General features: G+C 34.8%; 1 protein-coding gene across 1 annotated transcript in view; it reads left to right on the plus strand.

Moving 5' to 3' along the window:
- LOC126841383 (protein CBFA2T1) overlaps window positions 1-18364 on the plus strand; it is a 56964-nt gene extending 38600 nt beyond the window's left edge. Inside the window, exons 5-11 of the mRNA XM_050577836.1 lie at window positions 9600-9737; window positions 10565-10704; window positions 11439-11585; window positions 13757-14191; window positions 14796-14976; window positions 15167-15402; window positions 16720-18364. Of these exons, the coding sequence (XP_050433793.1) occupies window positions 9600-9737; window positions 10565-10704; window positions 11439-11585; window positions 13757-14191; window positions 14796-14976; window positions 15167-15402; window positions 16720-17007 (1565 nt within the window). The 3' untranslated portion in view covers window positions 17008-18364. The remainder of the gene's footprint in view (window positions 1-9599; window positions 9738-10564; window positions 10705-11438; window positions 11586-13756; window positions 14192-14795; window positions 14977-15166; window positions 15403-16719) is intronic.
- Window positions 18365-19093: the final 729 nt, after the last annotated feature.

A 19093-nucleotide genomic window follows, 5' to 3' on the forward strand; every position in this document is an offset into this window, starting at 1 on the left:
AAAATATCAATGTAGTGAAAACTATTTTTGAATAACTCAATTAAGTCCAAACACAATACAATGGGCAAAAGGTTGGGAGGTTGTAATGTGAACTGGATAAAGGTAATGACATCCCGTTCGTCTTTGCTCGACCTTCACACAACATAATCCTTTATATCCGCCAGGTGATCTTGGCGTTGGTTTGTTCTTATATATTAATTATTAGCTCATCTATATTAGCCATGTCACATCTTAGAGCGTGTGTAGCGTTTTGTGTTATTTTATTTAATTTCTATAGGCAACATAAGCTCTCAAAGACATCGAAATTCATTTTCTTTTCAGCCACCATAATATACAGTTAGGTACTTGGAGAAAGTAAAAACTCAGTGCGGCAAATCGACATTTGCTCAACGGTAGCCGCCGCGGTAGACCCGAACGCAATAGCCGTAGTCGAGTGTCAAGTTTTCTAATTATAATATAATAAAAAACAAAAAGAGCATATTATTATTATTATATATATTATAAAAGGCAAATTGAAGCCGGCACGTCTGTTACACGCATAGTGCTCTCCCCCTTCACGCACAGGTCTACTACCCTCTTCCCACGTCCTCGTCCTCGAGACACCTGCGATTGACGTTCTTTATATAGTAAAATATGGCGCCGCCGCCGTTCTTGGTCTCCTTCCAATAACTTTCACGCCACCACCTCTGTCGGTCGGTCGCCGGCGCATTTATTAAAAAAAAAAAAAACCCCCCGAAATTTATTATAATGTTCGGCCGATTGTAAACCCTTTTTATTTTTTGCCCTCCTCAGACGTCTCTCTCCTCTTGCCCCCCTACCGCGACTCGCCCAAACATGATTTATTCGAAATCCATAGAGAGCCCGCCACAGTGAACCGAGTTATTAATTAAAGTTCGAAAATTAATTCCCGGCCGAGTCGTTTCCATTGAGATATAGCGCGCAGAAAAGTTTTTTTCTTATAGAATACATTAAGTGTTGTATACACACACACACACACATTATAATTTCTTTGTCTGGAATCTGGCGACGACCCGTGTCTTTGCCTAAAGTTTTGCCGCTCTCTAGCTGTCCGTCTCTATGCACAGGCGAATAACCTTATCGTTATGATAATTATTGTTTTACACAAACTTATATGGTGAAACCGAAGCGGTTCTGTGTGTGCCGGGTAGGTACTTAATTACGGTGTAAACGACGTCAAGACCCCCCCCCCCCGGAAATGGAATACATTATCGCCCTGACCGTTGTCCTCCGTGTAATAGTATAGATAATAGCAGGCTCGAGCCTTGCCCGATTATATAAAGGGGTCAAACGGGGGATGAAGTACAATTTTATCCTACATACTGTACGTCTATATACTAATCAGCTTATGCGGGATCCGCTTACACCGACACTTAGGTAACCGTCTACACAACTACACAGAAAAAATACATAGTAGGTCCAACTAAAATAATTATGGTTACTTTTGGGAAACAATACATTTCTGCTGGTTAGAATAACTAAATAAAAATAGTTGGGCCGACTAAATTTTTACTCAAAGCAACTTCTTATATAGAAAATGGAGCCGTAAGGGGCCTACACTCTTAACACATTATTAAAAACAAATTATCAATAACATATACATTTTATATTTTATGATTTATTTTTTACATTAAATTTAATTTTTCGATTAGTTTAATAGCAAACTTGTCAAGAATTTCCTTCGTCTATTTTATTCAAATAGTCTCTGTTAAGAAGGCTAGAAAGATTACTACCGTTCTAAGCCTTACCCGCCACAAAGTTGAAAATTATATTTTACACATGAGTCGTTCATTGAAAAAATTGGTGTAACTCCAAATTTTTAGAATATACATATTTTTGCTTGTTGTCGTATCTTTCATTGTAAAAAAAAGCGACTCTGATAAATGCAAACAAAAAATTTAAAAAATAGGAAACACTTGTATTTGTTTTCCAGCACATTAGTTTATTAAAAAGGTAGTTTTTTGAAAATGCGATTACAGGCTGGGGGATACTAAAAAGCTTAAAACTTAAAATTAGTGCTTTTCAAAATACCTACATTAATTTTGTAGTGAGAGATTTGTTGAAATAAGAATAAATGTAGAGGCTGCTTGAATTAGTTATTGTATAAGATTTGGTTAGACTTTGTATTTTTTTCAAATGTTCAAAGTTGTAATCAGTCGGTAAACAGTTCTAATTTTAAAGAATAATATTGTGATTCATTTGATTACCGTATTGTTATTTTTCCCCCTCTCCACCGCCAGTCTACCCGAAAACAGCGAGCAACTGTTGACGACTATATACTTTCAAAACACTTTTGATACAAACTTCAAACGTTCGCTATACTTACCTACTTAGTACTTACCTACTTGACAACGCGCTGTACAATAAATAAAACTCATCGCCGGCCTGAGATACAAAACAGCCGTTTTCTTTAATACCAAAGCACAATATTTTCTCTGCGCTGAAATCTCTAAATCCTCGTGAAACACTTTACTTTTGTGAAGTTCTGCACGTACCTTAACCGGTCGATAAACTGTCGCGCTTTATTAGTTCTGTTTTTTTACTAAGAAAATATGTTAATTAATATTAAAAGCTTACAGTGGGCATTAATGATTCACGCCATAAAAATGCATTAAAAATAAACTATATTTATATATTATATGTCTTCTCTTTTCTTCTGAAATCTATTCTGTATAATATAATACCTGGACTTAGACTTGTGGAATGCTTTGGGATTTTCTAGAATCTGAATTTGTTTTTTTACCAATTTTCACTACTTGCCCATGACACCTGTGCAGATAATTTCATCGGCCGCTCTTTTTTCAAGGGATCCACTTATAGTGTGACCGTGTACTGGTGCTGTTGGTCGGTTGCCAAAAATGTACTTGGCGAATAATCAATTTACCAGTTCACCGAAAATGACGGACGACAAACCGCATGTATACCAGCAGACCATATACAGTAATAACATATTTTATACGCTATCACTAGGCAGCACCATACGTTTAACAATGCGTATTACACCGAGGAGATTCGTGTAAATTTAAATAAACCACGCCTTTAGTAGTGTACTTTAAAATATATTTTCCCGAAAACGTCGATCCTGCCTCGTCCCACCAAAACCAAAGCGCATTCATTGTTTTCTCTTGTACAATATAATGTTATGTACAATCAAAACAAAAAAAGCCATATGCGTGCAATGTGTGTTATGTCAACCGCATTACAATGTATTGTGTACGAATGAATAATAACACCGTACGGGGACAAAGGCGAAGACAAGTGAGGGAGGGAAAGAGATAAAACGTCGACGAGAGGGTAAAACTTGGCAACTGACTTGGCTGCCGTAACTTTTAATAGACCCTTAGCCGACCTATTCGCGAAAAACTTCAAAAAACAAAAATTCACACTTCACCGGTAATTTCATATAACAAAAGGATAATATAATATATATATATACATACATTGACAACACGCTGTATACATTTATTCATATCGTAGACTTAAATCATAAATAAATATATAAAGTGCCTATATTAATATATAGAAGCCAATTATAGGCTATAACCGATAAGTGCACATGGAAAACAATTTTTAGTTGGGGATCAGCTATAAGTATTATGGTTAATGGCGTTATAATAAGGACACAATGAATGTATAGTTGGAATATAACCTTTAACCCGTCTAGTTCATCTAGAGCTGTTTTTTTCTTCGCTTAATTATAATTTTGTCTTTTCTTATATTCCATAGTTTTTAGATATCTTGTTAACTTAATCGATACAGCTCACATATGGTAGGTATTCTATACTGTTATCAAGTCGGAATCCATTCGACAGCATGCGGCAGCTAAACTATATAACATGAAAATACCTACGACGTGTGTGTGTGTGTGTCGGTTATTAACGTTGAAGGATGACAAGAAGGGGCTGTAGTTTCGGGGGGATACGCAGAGCTTATGGGGTGGCCATAGGGAAGGGGTAGGATATTTCGGTTGCGCCTCGTGACGGAGCTCAGGTGTGCGTTAACGGTATCGGTCGGCCGGTCATGGCTTAACTTTAACTTCCCAGATGCAACCAATTTTTACCGAAATCGATTAGGAACTTCTGTTGCGTCCCCCGCCACCCCTCGTTCCGCTCTTCTGGCCGTTTTCCAACCGTGTATATAGTTATATGTTATTATATATTCCGGGCCGAACGGCAATTTAAATTAAAGGTCGTAAAGTCGCAACGAATACGCTAATTTTACTTGGGCGTGCGAGGAAAGACGAGGAGAAAGAGGTAGGAGTGGGGGTGGAGGTTGAATAGCAGCCGCCTAAGATATTGGCTCAAGGGCGAAGGGAGAGAGAGAGAGAGTGTATGAAACGCCAAAGTCTCTCGGTGGAACAGCTGTGCCGATTTATATATTTCTACGGTTATATATGTCTATGCTGGTATAAAAAACAAAACCTTTTGCTCTCAATAATAATTCTCTTGCTCTACATGTATACTTATATATAAAACTTTTTTTTTTTTACCTAACTCAATCGGTCGAGGGCCGACGGTAGACGGCGTTATCGTGTAAAAACATACTGATCTCCGTCAACACTATATATTGTTATATATGTTTGTCTCGGCCATTAGAAAAATAAACAAACCCCAGTGATCCCCTTCGAGTGCTCCTGACCGACACCGTAAGCACGTTTTCGTTCTTATCTCGTCTGATGCACGTCACCTCATCTCGAAATCCCTTCGTGGCTTAAAGTTTCGATTAGTGGTGAGCTGTAGAGTTCACATTTCACGACGTAATGCTGTTTTTGAAATTTCCAAACCGTACCATCAACGTGTGTTTGGGACGAGAACAGACCAAAATATGCCAGTTTCATATTCAAGGATGCCATGTTTTATATAAATGTGTGTTGTCTAAAAAAAAAGGGGGTGCCTCGTTGGTCTAAAACTGCACTACGGCCTAACCTAACCGTCGGGTGATTATAGTCAAATAGTTATTTAGTTTTCAGAACTATGCAATAAGATTCGACTTAAATTTTTATAACACCTGCACAAAAAACTTATAGTTTTTTTGTCTGTAAAAATAAAAAACAATAGTTCCTATCGTGCAGATGCAGAACACTTATCTTACTCAAGAAAAATAATTTATTACTAATATTTTTATCGTTATTGTTTTTACTATTATTACACCACAATTCATATTTACAACGATAAATACACAACTATTGTGCACTATAAATACACAATTAGTGCGTATACAATATACATACATACATACATATATATATATTTTTTTTTTTTAAAACTTATTGTAGTATCCACATAATGCTGCTTGAATTTCAAAATGTACGATCAACATGTTTAGGACGAGAACAGATGAATATCTCAGTTTTGTTGAATGTCATATTATACTGTTTTGACACAGGCGACGACTTTTATCCTGGTCGATATTTTTGAAACATTTAAGCTTTAAAGCTTTTATGACTATACAGGGCGATTCATTATGGATAGACACTAGTTTTCTCCTAAAATAATTGCAATTTTTAGAGTTTTTCTTTGTGAATAAATTTTTGTTTTTGTTAGATTACAATATTATAAAATTACTAAATATTTACCTTTGTTAGTATTTTCCATTTAAAAAAATAGCCATTTTTTTTTTTTTACTGTCTTATTCAGTGTACATTCAAACTCAAGGAAAAGTTATTACACTTCTAGTTGTTTTTTTATTTTTTGGAATTTAGATACCTATGTCCTTGATGGAACATTTTTTAAAGTAATAATACATAAATTACCATTTTTTTTTTGTATCGCACAAAGTGTGCCCTGCTGAAATTTAATATCAAAAAATTGGGCTTTCACCTTCCAACTTTTAAGTCTAGTTTTTGAAAAATGTTCTCAAAAAATATGGCATTTATTAAAACTGTACGTCCGAAAATTAACGTTTTATTTTACGTGGTTACACTCATCTTGTTGATATTGGAAAACAAATGAGTATAAAAAAATATTCAGTTCTACCAACCTTCATTTTCTATAATTTAATTTTTTGTAGACCAAGCGATTTTAGTGAGCTACATTGAGTAACAATGAAATAATACAGATTTTTTTTTTATATCATACAAGTATTGAACGATAAAAAGTACATAAGTATAAAAAGTATCTAAACCAAACCCAACCAAAAAAAAAAAAAAATGCATTTGACAAAATACTGTGCGACACCTGTGTACACATAATGTAATAATTGCGCCTATTAGCTCATGTATTAGACAATGTACAGCATTTTCTTTTTGAACAACCCGGCGGCGTTTCCAAGACGTACGCCAGGTCGTCTTGTACAATGTGGTATACACCTGCTCCAAATGCAAAAATATTACAAAAAAAAAAACATTAATATTTACACAACTTTTGAGTTTGTAAAACAAACGCGCATGTGTTAACGCAGTAATACTTATCATACAGGCATACTTACATTCCAAGACAAGTGTATTGAGTGTTCATCAGCCTGGGTAATGTGTCATGACTCATGACTCATAATATAACACTATGGTCCTCGTCTGGTTTGAGTAAAAATTTCGGTAGGTTTACTCCAATGAATTGAATCCATTAGCATGTCTTGGATAAATCTTATATAGACTTAATAAATAATATTAAACGCGCCTGTAGTCTGGACAAAACTTACTATAAAACAGAGTTGGACATTATTTTAATTCATTTTATTCAAACTACCTGTTCTAATACAAAGTTAACATACTATTATTATTTCATTATCAATTTAATTTATCCATTTAATAGCGGTTAAAATAACTATTTATTAATGGTAAATTTAACTATTGTCTGTGATTTTTTTTATAAGTATGCAAATTTAAATACTTACTGTCTAGCAGAAGACACAACATAAGTGATGAGCCTAAGCCTAAGTAGTAATCTAACCCAATCTTTATCAAATATGTAGGAATATCATAATTCAATAAATAATAATATAATTTTATTAAAATGCGAGAATATAAATTTAAGCAAATCCACTCAGCAGATTTTCTTAAAATTGTTCTCTTTTATAATTTGACTTTTTAAAAAATATTCGGTTAAAGATTATCACAGTATTATTTGTTTACTTCTATAAATAATATTAAAAAATTAAAATACAAATAATATTATTATTACTATAAAGTTATAACTCTTTAATCTTGAATAATTTTGATTTTAATGACCTATAAAATTATTCATGATTAAAAAGTCAACTTTTATATCAGTAAAAATGATTTGGGATTATTTAATGCTTAACTAAAAATATTTTATAATTAAAATAGTTAATTATCAAACAAACTTTTAAAGTTTAATTTAAAATAAATACCCTCCAACACTTCTTTTATTCATTTAGTACAAGTGGCGTTAAGTGACACATCATTTTAAGTGAAGCAAATTCAGACTTTAACACCCTGTATCCAAATACCGTTAAACGGATTTTGTCCGTTTAACCTTATAGCGATGCTTAGTCTTAACTTATCAACCTCTATTTGTATACGAAGTGATCGCTTCAGTTCATGTATGGGTTTAGCTACCTACTATAGTATTAGAACTTTTATATGTACTTATAAGATAGTTCAACCGTAAAAGTAAATACAAATAGACATTGTACAAGGTCGACTCAAAAGTAGCGTTACGCACATCTGTAAAGGATGCCAAGCCAAAGGCCTAGGTTTTATTTCAACCTTCATTTACAAAACATTTTATTAGCAACCCTTAAACTTAAAAAAGCTACACTCAATACATTTTATAACTATAACACTTAAAACCGCTTCCGAACAAATATAATGTGAATGCAATTTTTTGAACGCGCCGAAACGATTTCTGAAGCTGTTGAATTATTAACGTTGTAAATTCTCAAAACGCCTACACAGTGTAAACTGATTAAATTCTTGCAGGGATTTTGTGTGGTGACAAATCATGACAAGGTCCTCCCACGCAAGTACAAACGGTTAGTGTCATTTAAGCCGACGGGTGTATAGTTAAAGTGTAGGAAACCAACGTGTATTCCGAATGAAATATGATACTCGTGATCTTTTGAAAAACAGGAGAGAGAGAAGACAGTGGTGGTAAGTGAGAATCGCTTGCCCGGTAATCCGCAGACACCTGTGCCCCTTAGCCCGTTTTGGTTCCGGCAAACGTTTCTTTTGTGCGAGAAATAGGATCACCTTTCCCTTTTTTGCCAAAAAAAAAAAAATTATAGTTGAAATTAGTCCATAAATTGCTGCCCAGTCAAAATAACATGTCACATCGGTGGATCGCAGATTTGGATAAATTATTAAATTTTGGACAGAATAAAATAATATAAATTCGCGTATCAGATTTTTGTTAGTTTATAAAATTTATATTAAAAAAAAAAAAAAAATACTAAAAATAATTAGTCAATTTAATGACGATAATATTTTATGAGTAAAAAATTCACACACACGACGAAAAAAAATAACCAATTTAAAATAAATGTCAATTTGTCAACCCTTATTTAATCCAAGTCAACCCTTGTTTATATATGAAGTAATTATTACTCTGATATAAATTATATTAAATTGATAAACAGACAAACTTACGCTAATAAAATATATTTTATGGGGTCAATAAACCAATAAAGTATATATTTTATCAAAGTAGTCTACATTTTTATCGAATATAACGTTATGTTTCGTCGTGTAAATGGTTTCTTAAAACCAATAGAAATTAACACAGCGTGCTATAGTAATATTCAGTTCAGCGCATAAGTTCAAATGTCTTTAGAATATTATTCCAATTTTTTATTGAATATTTTGTAAATATATTGTGAGCCTAAAGTTGTTGCCTACAAGATATTCTTCAGATATTATAAAAATCGAAGAGTTTGGAATTTTCGCACTGTCTGGGTAATTATGAGCTAAAGTCTCAGATACATAGCAAACTTCTTATACCGAACAATTCATCGACCAATTGCACTTGTATCTAAACGGCCATACTCGTTTCTTAAAGACGACTCAAAGAACACACAGGCTAAATATTGTATTTTTGAAAAAAATGGTTTTTATTTTTCAAAATTTCCAAACCGGTCGTCGTTGGAACTTAACCCGGGCCGCCTCGGGGTACAAATAACATATTATATTATTATATTTATATATATAGTATAAAATATACGTTCTCTTCTCCTCGTCGGATCCAACGGCGGCGGCGGCCACGGTGGTACATCAACCGCAGAAGTTGCAGCCAAAACTAATAACTCCCAGAAAACGGCACCGGCGCTGGTGGTGTCGGTGGCAGCCAGTGGCGGCGGCGGTGTGTTTATGTGTATGACACAACTGAATTCCGCTAATGGACGTGTCACGAACACTCGGACACGTACTGGGCGGGTAAAACCGTGGCTTTTGGTAAGGCTTTGTATGTGTGTGTGTAATATATATTATTATATTTCCTCTAAACCCTGTCCGTGAACTGCCGGCCGCCACCGTCGTTTAAAAAGGCCTCTTGTTTTGTTATAATATGACGGATTTGTCGTTGTGTCCTACTATTATTATAATATCACATTATCTATATACCTACGTTTAGCAATTGTTAAACGGTTAGCCGGTATTTTTTCATTTTTCCTTTTTTTGTCTTCTCCAGGTAAATCTAAAATCAAATCCAAAGAAAACGTCGGTTTCTCGTCGACAAATTCCACTACCGAATCGTCCGGCGGCGATCAGTTGCTCAGCCCGTCGCTCCAACCCGTCGGATGTGGCCTCAACGACATCGAACCGGAGAGTGAGTATCAATTATATGTTAAGTATCAGGTTTTTTAGACAAATTTTTTAAAATAAACTGGTAAAAATTGACAAAATTGGGCTATTTGTACAACCCAGACTTGAGTTAAAGACAAACGTGGATTTTTCCTGTAATTAACCTTTTTATTGACTGCAATATTTAATAGAAAATAGACCAGCAAACCGCAAAAGCTTAGCCACACACGCTTAACGAGTTAACTATGACTTCTATTGAAATATATTTTAAAACATATTATGTCGGTTAGATTAGGTTAGGTTAGGTTAGGTTAGGTTAGGTTAGGTGTGAAGCTGTTTTAAACTGGTTTTACTCTAATTATAAAACTTAAATATTTAAAAACTTTCTAAACTATATATTTCAGCTACATTTAAATTGCATAAAGCGTAAATGAAATTATTAATCATAAATTATTTCAGTAGAGTTTATCAATATTGTTTGGTTTTTTATGAATTGTATTGTAACAATAATACCCTAACACAAAATATGAACAAACTACTGAAACACAATGTTACTGTCAAAATATATGAATTCTTTCTTCGCTTCTGTATTAAAACTGTTTTATCGTTTTGAACAGAATTTAATAATAAAAATAAAAAAAGCGAATCGGTTAAAAAAATAAGTCAATATCAGAACACACCTCGTTAGAAATTTATTGTTATGCTGCTACACATTGTGTTTTAGCACAAATAAAATTTTGTTCGAGCATTTGCATAATTGAGTTGTGTGTTTGTACTTAAATTGTTCACGAAGTTCTTTCGGATCTGCTACACCATTTGTTGGCATACCTACAATTCAGGCTTGTGTTATAGGCGGCAGTCCTCCGTCCGAGAACAACGCGTTCAGGAATCATAATAAGCTTAAACGATTTCTGACCACGTTGGTCCAGTTCAGTGGACAATTATCGTTGCAGATGAGCGATCGGGTCAAGGTTCAGATTTTCAATTTAGTGGTGAGTACAACATATCTAAAACAACTAAAAACTTAAAAGATTGCGAATCTTGTTAATAACGGTATCCCCTAAAATACAAGTGTGTAGGTACAAGTAAAATGCACATACAATAATTAGCTGGGTAACAGCTAAGAATGATCGGTTCATGATAGGTATCATTGACGGTCTTGAAGACTGATATTAGCCTGACATAAGAAACAGAGTTAAGATGAAAACTCAATTTTCCAAAACTCGAAATTTTCAAATAAATCTACTTAAAACGCAAATGGTTGTTTTTAGGGTTTCGAGTAAAGTAAATAAGTAAATTAAACAATTTTTTTTTCTTCAAAGTCTCATCGTTAACCTTTGAAATTTTCATACATCAACCTAAACCGAAACTCGATGATTAAATATTTAGAAATTTACAATTTAATAAATTCTAAAAATACTGACAAAAATATTAATTTGTTCGAGAAAAATTCAGCTGTACAATTTTGAAGCTGGTATTTGCTTTTAAAAAAACAAGTGTGTAGTACCTACGTTAGTTTTCCTATACAGTGCAACGGTTTAAGTCGCAACATTTTCTTATCCCTGTAAATTCATTTGGTTTTAAGATACAACTAAGAAAAATAATTAATTCAAAATAACAATGTCGGTAATGTTATTTATTTTTAAAGTTTGCTAAGCTAATATATAATTACTGATTTGTCACTCCTAAGACATGTGCTTATATTGACATTTTTTTTCTCTTACAGAGCAATTTGATCAGCGTCGAAGAATTCCATCACAATCTGCAAGAAATGACCAATTTCCCTCTTAAGCCGTTTGTGCTTCCGTTTTTGAGAACTCACATACCTTCTTTCCAACGTGAACTCAACTCGTTGGCTCGCAACAATAAACAGGTGGGTGTACTTTGTTTATGCTTGTATTTTATCGCATAAGTTTTCGGCGGCCGTTTTTAAGTATTCCGGACAACACGAAGGTTAAACAAAACATATAAACCATGTTAAACAAACAGCTGAGTGTAACATTCGGTATATGTTGCACTCGGAGGCGTATTTACATTTTTGCCACTGTTTATTTAGCGCCTTATTGCCTTAAGAACAAATGCGTCCTAATGGGGCATTATAGATGGGGTAGTTAAAAAAAAAGTGATTCTAAAATATGTTTTCGGTTTTCTGTCCCACTATAGTCTTTCTTTATTTATTTTTTTTCTAAACTATGACATGACATTGACAAGCTGATACAATAAGCATATTATCCAATAACAAGTAATTAGCTGCCAATACCTTTTAAATGCCAATTCCGTTTAAAGACAATTTCCTAATGGCTTTCTTTCCGGGTGAAATCAAATCAAAATCAAAAACCTAGACGCTCATCGGGGTCCACCCCTTTGTAGGGAGAGAAGGTAGGCGAATGAACCTTTAATGTGTTGCGTCGTCGTCCATTATACCGGCCCCATGTGTTGCGGCAACAGCCGTCGCCTTTGCCGGTGCACCACTTGTGATGAATTCCGTCCGACCGACCGGTCAGAGTTTATGCGTGCGAGACCCGTCCAAGTCCCACCACGTGCGACCTCCTCTGCCCGCTGTTTCCTGGACGGCAAAACTAAAGCTGCTGACGGCTTAAGCACCGCAACCCCTTTGCCCAGACGGTACTGTAAGCTTTTGAAACCGCAATATGTCTATCCGTATCCAAAACATCCCTCGCTAAACGAATATATCGTTAAGTTATATTATTATTTGATATATACACACACCAGATTCCAGAACTATATAGGCTTAGAGGATAGTTCATTTTTTATTTCTACCGCACATCACAATTTTAAAGTTTATTTTTATATAAAAATAAAACATGTCAATCTTAACATATACATAGTTCATAAAACATATTAACTATAATTAACCATATTGAAACAAATTTAACTTGTCTTGTAAATTATTTAAACTAAAAAAACAGTTCGATAAAAGTTCCACGGAAAATCGAGCTAATTTTCAAAATAATAACTAAAAACGTTGAATTTAAACAGTCATCGTTTGCAGAAAAATAGTATTTTAGTTCTAAAAATGTACCCTTTTTTTACATAAATTCGTAAAATCCTTTAAATACATATTCCAGTTACCTGGAAATCTAATGTTATCAGAAATGCTTGTGTAAGCATACTAGATTCTTTTAATAAGATTGCTTTTATTTGCGGGGTGGATTCGAAGCTTTAGAAATCAAAACGAAATTCAATAAGTTTATATATAAATAAGTATATGTGAATACAGAACACTATGCATAATGTAAGTCCATACATTGACATAAATGTACACATTGAAAAGAGAAAAAAAACAATTAATTTCACTCTGAAGTAAAACTTTAGCATATTTAGCATATTTTGCTGGACACAATTTATTTAGTAGAAGCTGAATTTAACCATACCTATCTACCTATTTATGTTTTTTTTTTCACCTAACTGTATTCATTTATAAGTATATATCTTAGAAATGGTGTTCGACCAAAGTATATAGCAAGTCTCGCCCATTGCCGCCTGGTCGGTATTCCGTTGAAATATTACAAAAGTAATTGCACCGCGTGTTTTGTTCTCGACGACACGTGTGTCGAACAAGAAAATCGATTTGGTCTCAAAGGCGTGCACCCACGAGACGTCTTATAGTTTACAGTTTAATACTACAAAAGTCTCGCTTATTCATACTTTATGGTAAAACTTTTCACATTACATATTTTCTCTGCCGATACGTCATTGTGCACTATTAAAGCAACGGTGACGTGTATATTATATAGACATAGATAGACAAGTCCGGTATACACATTGAGTCTTGACTTATCAAACATTACTATAAAATTATGCATCCTTGTAGGTATTTGCCTATGCTGCTTCGATACAAGCAATTGTGTTCTTCCATTTGCTTGTCACGCCATTTCTTGAACATATATATTTATTAAAATCAGATTTTTCTGTAACAATCCCCTTTTCAACTCATTTCATTCCGTATTTAATTGTCTAAGCTATCCTCCCCTCGACGGTGTTTGAACGGTACTTGTATACAGCTAATAAACGCTGTTACAGACTCTCCAGCAGTACCTGAAACAGCACGAGAACGCCTACTTGGACAGGGACTCTCAACCCAGCGAACCGTCAGAGATTTTCCACCAAGTGGAACGCATACAAACACAACCTTTGACACAACCTGTGCCACCGTCTCCGTCGTCCCGGGATAACAGCATGTCCATTACAAACAGCAGCAAACGGCCTTACGCCGACAGCAACGTTTACTTCGAGAACGGTTGCAACTCGGACTTGGACTACCAGCAGCCGTGCATCAAACGACCTAATCTCAACTACAGCATGCCGTTCATGTACCACCATCCGCATCTGGGCAGCCAGGAGCCGCAAAACTCCTACAGTGTGGTGCCGCTGTTGCCACTCATCCGGGGCAACGGAGATCCCGAAGAGAACAACAAGGGCGGCCACGTCGAGGACGAGTGGAAGAACATACACGTGGTAAGGACAACGATTGCTCAATATTATTATTAATAAACAGCTGGCTAAGTAGTAGTAGTAGTAGTAGTTTGTGTGCAGCACTGGACTCTGGGAGGCAGTCATTTTGTGTACCAGTTTCATGGAAAGTAAAAATTCCACGTTACTTTTCCATTATACATGTTAAAATGTTTGGTTAGGCGATGATAACCCCTTCATATATTTGATAAATCGTAGAAAACCCCATGATAATTAATATCATGGACAAAACAATAACTGTTCACAAAATGGCAGCCTCCTACTAGTGGACATTTTTATACATCGAGTTCAGTGGTGTGCAGTATCTAAACATAGCGTGAACATGTACAACAAGTGTCTATAGTTTACCAGGGTCCGAAAGGTTAGAGTACTGCGCAATTGTATTAATATATCGGAAAACTTATAATTGAAATCAAGCTTTGACAAAGGCTAAATTTCTGTTAGTGAGCCAATTGTATAATTCAACCCATGCCGTATTCATTTAGAGGTAATTAGGGACAATTATTCCTATTTAGATCTCTCCTCTCAAATCCACATTGTATAGCTGATAGAACAATACCTAGTATAACCTTAAACCGATGTTGAACAGATGCTGAACTGTATATTGAGCATGGTCGAGAAAACCAAGAAAGCTCTGGGTATCCTGCAGGAACGGGGACTGGCCGAAACCAATTTTCCCGAATGGATCAAGAAAAAATCCACGGAAGAGGTGCTATCGCAGACAATTCGCTTGACCGAAGAGAAAATCGAAGGCGTCAAGAAAAGAGCCGGTGAGAATGACATGATATAGTACAGTATTTGCAACTCAGTGTCCTTAAATAGATGCCTCAACCGCCAATAATATATGTGGTTGATTTCTCGTATTACTCTTGTTCGTCTCCCCTGTGCTTTTTAAACTCTAAAATATGGTAACTTCTTATGTCTTGTTATATTTTGTTTGTCTTCTTGTCTCTTCATCAGAAGAGTCCATGAACGAGATCAAGCTCCAGGCCATGGCCGAATTACAGAAGATAGTGTTGACCGCCGAGAGCAAAATCGTAGAGCTGGTGGCGATGGAAAGGACCAAGATAAGCGGTGCCGTTGCTGTGGCGGCTGCTAGCAGTGCTGGAAGGTCTTTAGCAGGTTCCACCGTCAGCACCGTTCCCACTGCAGCCGTGAGTCAGATATCTCCTTCGTCCCTAATGCCGCAGTACAACGTAAGCAACGACACTTATTATATTTCCACTGTTGTTGAGTTAAGAAAAAAAAAAGATTGTCAAAAACACAACAAAAAACCAAATAACATAGGTAACAAAAGCGTTAAGCGATTTTAAAAAAAAAATACCGAATAACTACCACTAACTTGACAGTCTATATTTGTATAACTTATATATATATTTTATAGTTTGCATAAGGTACTATTATATTTACATTTTTAATAAAACAAAAATTCCGTATACCTACCTATTTATTATATATATATATTAATTTTAATATTATTTGCTGTCTAGTAAATAATAATAATAATACATACTGATATGTTATCAAATAAAAACGTACAATCAATCGAAAATACAATTTGACGCTATTAAGCGTTTTCTCGATATAAGTAATAATCGTAACGCTTTTAGTTATGAACACTTTTACAAACATGTCACTGTGTCGATGCCAAAATACTCAATCACTCTAATACTATATCTCCCTTGTGTTGGCCAATTGTTTTATTGTTTGGTGGAGAAAAAAATTGACACACGCTACCTATGTTATTTTTAGCTGGTCTAAAATACAAAAACCACGTCTAAAAAGAGAGAGAAATAAAGAAAATGTTTTGTTTTACCAATGTATTAAAAACACATCATTGTTTAACATCTTAATAAAATATATTTTACAATTGCCCACAATAGGGTAGGCTTTACTACACATCGAGTAAGTCCATATAACTTCAGAAATGGCGTTGATATATTTTTTTTATATGTAAATACAAAATACCAAAATTTGTTGATACGTTTGGTTGTGTATCAAATCATCATATTGGTACTTGGAATCTCATTGATACATGCCCACTTATATTTGGTTGAAAAAAATACCAACAATTTGTCCAATTCTTAAAATGACCGCATAAACTGTTCGTGGTAAGAACCGAGCGAAATATTGTCAAGTCTCTGAGTGTCATCATTCCTTGAGTATGTAAAAATATAAAAAGTTGGCAACATTTCAAAACTTTAAAGCGTTTTTTTCTCAAACAATTTTCCATTTTCCGAAAAAAAATGTTAGCAAATATAATTCGGCCAATTTTTAAGATAGGAGAACGGGTTTGGTCTTAAAATATTCAGAATTTGGAATCATTAGTCCACTTTGCCCACATGACCGATAATTGAATATTTGATTTTTGCGACAAGAGGTCCTTTTCGCCTCATGTATTGTGTTTTCTAAAGAGTATTCGTTTCATTTTGATTATGCTCCGTTGTTTTCATGTGCGGTCCGTCTCGTGTGTATCGTTTACTGACATCAAGTGATATTATTGTTTTGCGCAGAGCTGTTGGAACTGCGGCCGGAAAGCACACGAAACTTGCAGCGGCTGCAACACGGCGCAATACTGCAGCTCGTTCTGCCAGCACAAGGACTGGGAGACCCACCATCAGACGTGCTGCATCCATTCGGCAGCCGCCGCCGCCAAGACCGCCAACAAGCAGCCACCGTCGGCCGCAGACACGTCGGCCGAGGCGTCTACCGGTAACCGCGCAACGTTCAGGCTCAGCCCGCTCGACTCGCAGGCACAACCACCGCCGTCGTCCGTCGACAAGTCGACAGCCGCCAAGTGAACCCTCTCAGCCCCTCCCAACGTATCATATCTCCTTGTATTGTTGTCCAACATAACGTTCTGTGTACATAGAATAGTGTATTTATATATTTTAGGTAAGCACGCCCAGCCATGTAAATAGTATCTGTGAAGTATTTAAAGTTTTGCATTGTGAAAAGTAACGATAACACAGTGTTAATGATAATTTTCAAACACAGTGACGTCTTTACTGTAAGGGCACGTAGGGCACAAGTCCAGGGCCCTCTAACCGGCCTACGGGGGCCCCGAATAATATAATTTACATTTTTTTTGGTTTTCTTAAATGGCCTCCCTTAAAGCCCCTGCATAGCCTAAGACGACCCTGTTCAAATAGTATAATATATTCTAGCCTAAATATGTACCTACATGTTATTATTATGTGTACACTGTTTACAGTAATGCATAGGCGTAACTAGGTCTTTGAACTAGGAGGGGGAAGAGCTACAGTCCCAGCTGTTATTTTCAAAATAATTTTGCACTCACCCGCTCCCCCCCCCCATATTGTGTAAGTAAGTACCGGAAAATATATTTTATGAAAAACATAATATATAAATATATATATTTTTTTTATTGAAAAATTAAACAAATTAATCAAATAAGTAAATTATAATCTAAACTTACGCGATCCTTTTCAGCAAATGCATTTATTATTTTATTTATTCTTGTTTGTTTTATTAAACAAACGTATAATATTTTTATAAACAAAAAATTGCGCCCACTTAGAATAATCAGATTTTGTAGTTCTGCACAAATATTTGAGCTCGGCAGCCTTTTTTCCAGATTATTATGTCCATTTTTTTAATAACCGTTTCACTAACTCAAAAACGACAAGGAACACTAAAGGTTTGAGATATCTGAGGAATTAAAATAGGACCTTAACACGAGTTTACAGGATATACGGAACATTTTTATAAATGTAGCCTTTGGACTATTGGGGGAAGGGGTGGGATAGAGACTGTGTTACGCCTATGCAGCTGTGACATAATGTAAAAATGAACTACTGAAAACCGTACTTATGTCGCAGAAAAACAAATATTATAACTTCTAAGGTACCTAAACCATATTTTTCAAATGACAATTATTTGACACGGTTTTGACTTGCTCAAGATTTTGGTTTTACCGCAAATCTAGTCTATAAATCTCGTTGTATTTTTTTTTTTTTGTCAACGTGTCCCAAACAAGTCCAACAATCACTCAGATATTTCCTAACTAGATTCGTAGGTGTAAATTATTAATCTTTTGCTCGTTCCGACTTTACCACACTTGCCAAGTTAAACCGAAAAATAGCACAGTATGAATTAACATCTATATATTTGTAAAAAAAAAAAAAAAAATAGAAATCTATATAATGCAAATGTGGTGTGGGCCATATGTGCAGATACATATTTTATTATAGAAACATATTTCCAATTTTAAAACAGCACACACTTGTACGATGCACAAACCTATCACGTTTCATAACCTGCCTTACACACGTGATATTGTGTTAATAACACCTGTTCTCGAGGGACGTTGATTTTTTTTTGGGGGTTCAAAACCGTTTTCTATAATTTGTTTTATTTTAATAGAAAACAACTCTAATTGCCCGGTTTCTTTTTAGCTTGCATAACTATTTTATTATAAAAAATATTATAGTTACATATTGTAAATAGTTTTTTTTTCTTAATTAACGGATAGTAAATAACAGTTAATAACAGCTGTTGAAATTACAATTTAAAACTATCCCGTTTGCATAAATAAAGTTGAACATGCCATTTTCTTGTCTATAGTTAAGTATAAACAGTAAATTCTCATAGTTAACTGCAGTGGCCATCACACGAATAGGTATGGACGATTTCCATTATGAATAAATAACTGTAGGACCGTTTCAATTTTGTATTGTTCTATTAGAAACACAACAATCCATCATAATAAATTAATGAAATTTCTCCAACCGGTGTTTTTACAAAATATATTGCCAAAATATGATAATACATGTATAAGCATCTACTTAAAATATCGAATACCGTATTCGGTTTTTAACAAGGTATACTTTGATTTTTAAATTATTTACTAGCCTCAAACATAAT

The sequence above is a fragment of the Adelges cooleyi genome, unplaced genomic scaffold, assembly GCF_023614345.1.
Source record: "Adelges cooleyi isolate 19-005CV unplaced genomic scaffold, UGA_ACOO_1.1 ACOO_flye_CR_arks_rails_tigmint_CR_PRNA_108, whole genome shotgun sequence".
NCBI classification, from domain to species: Eukaryota; Metazoa; Arthropoda; class Insecta; order Hemiptera; family Adelgidae; genus Adelges; species Adelges cooleyi.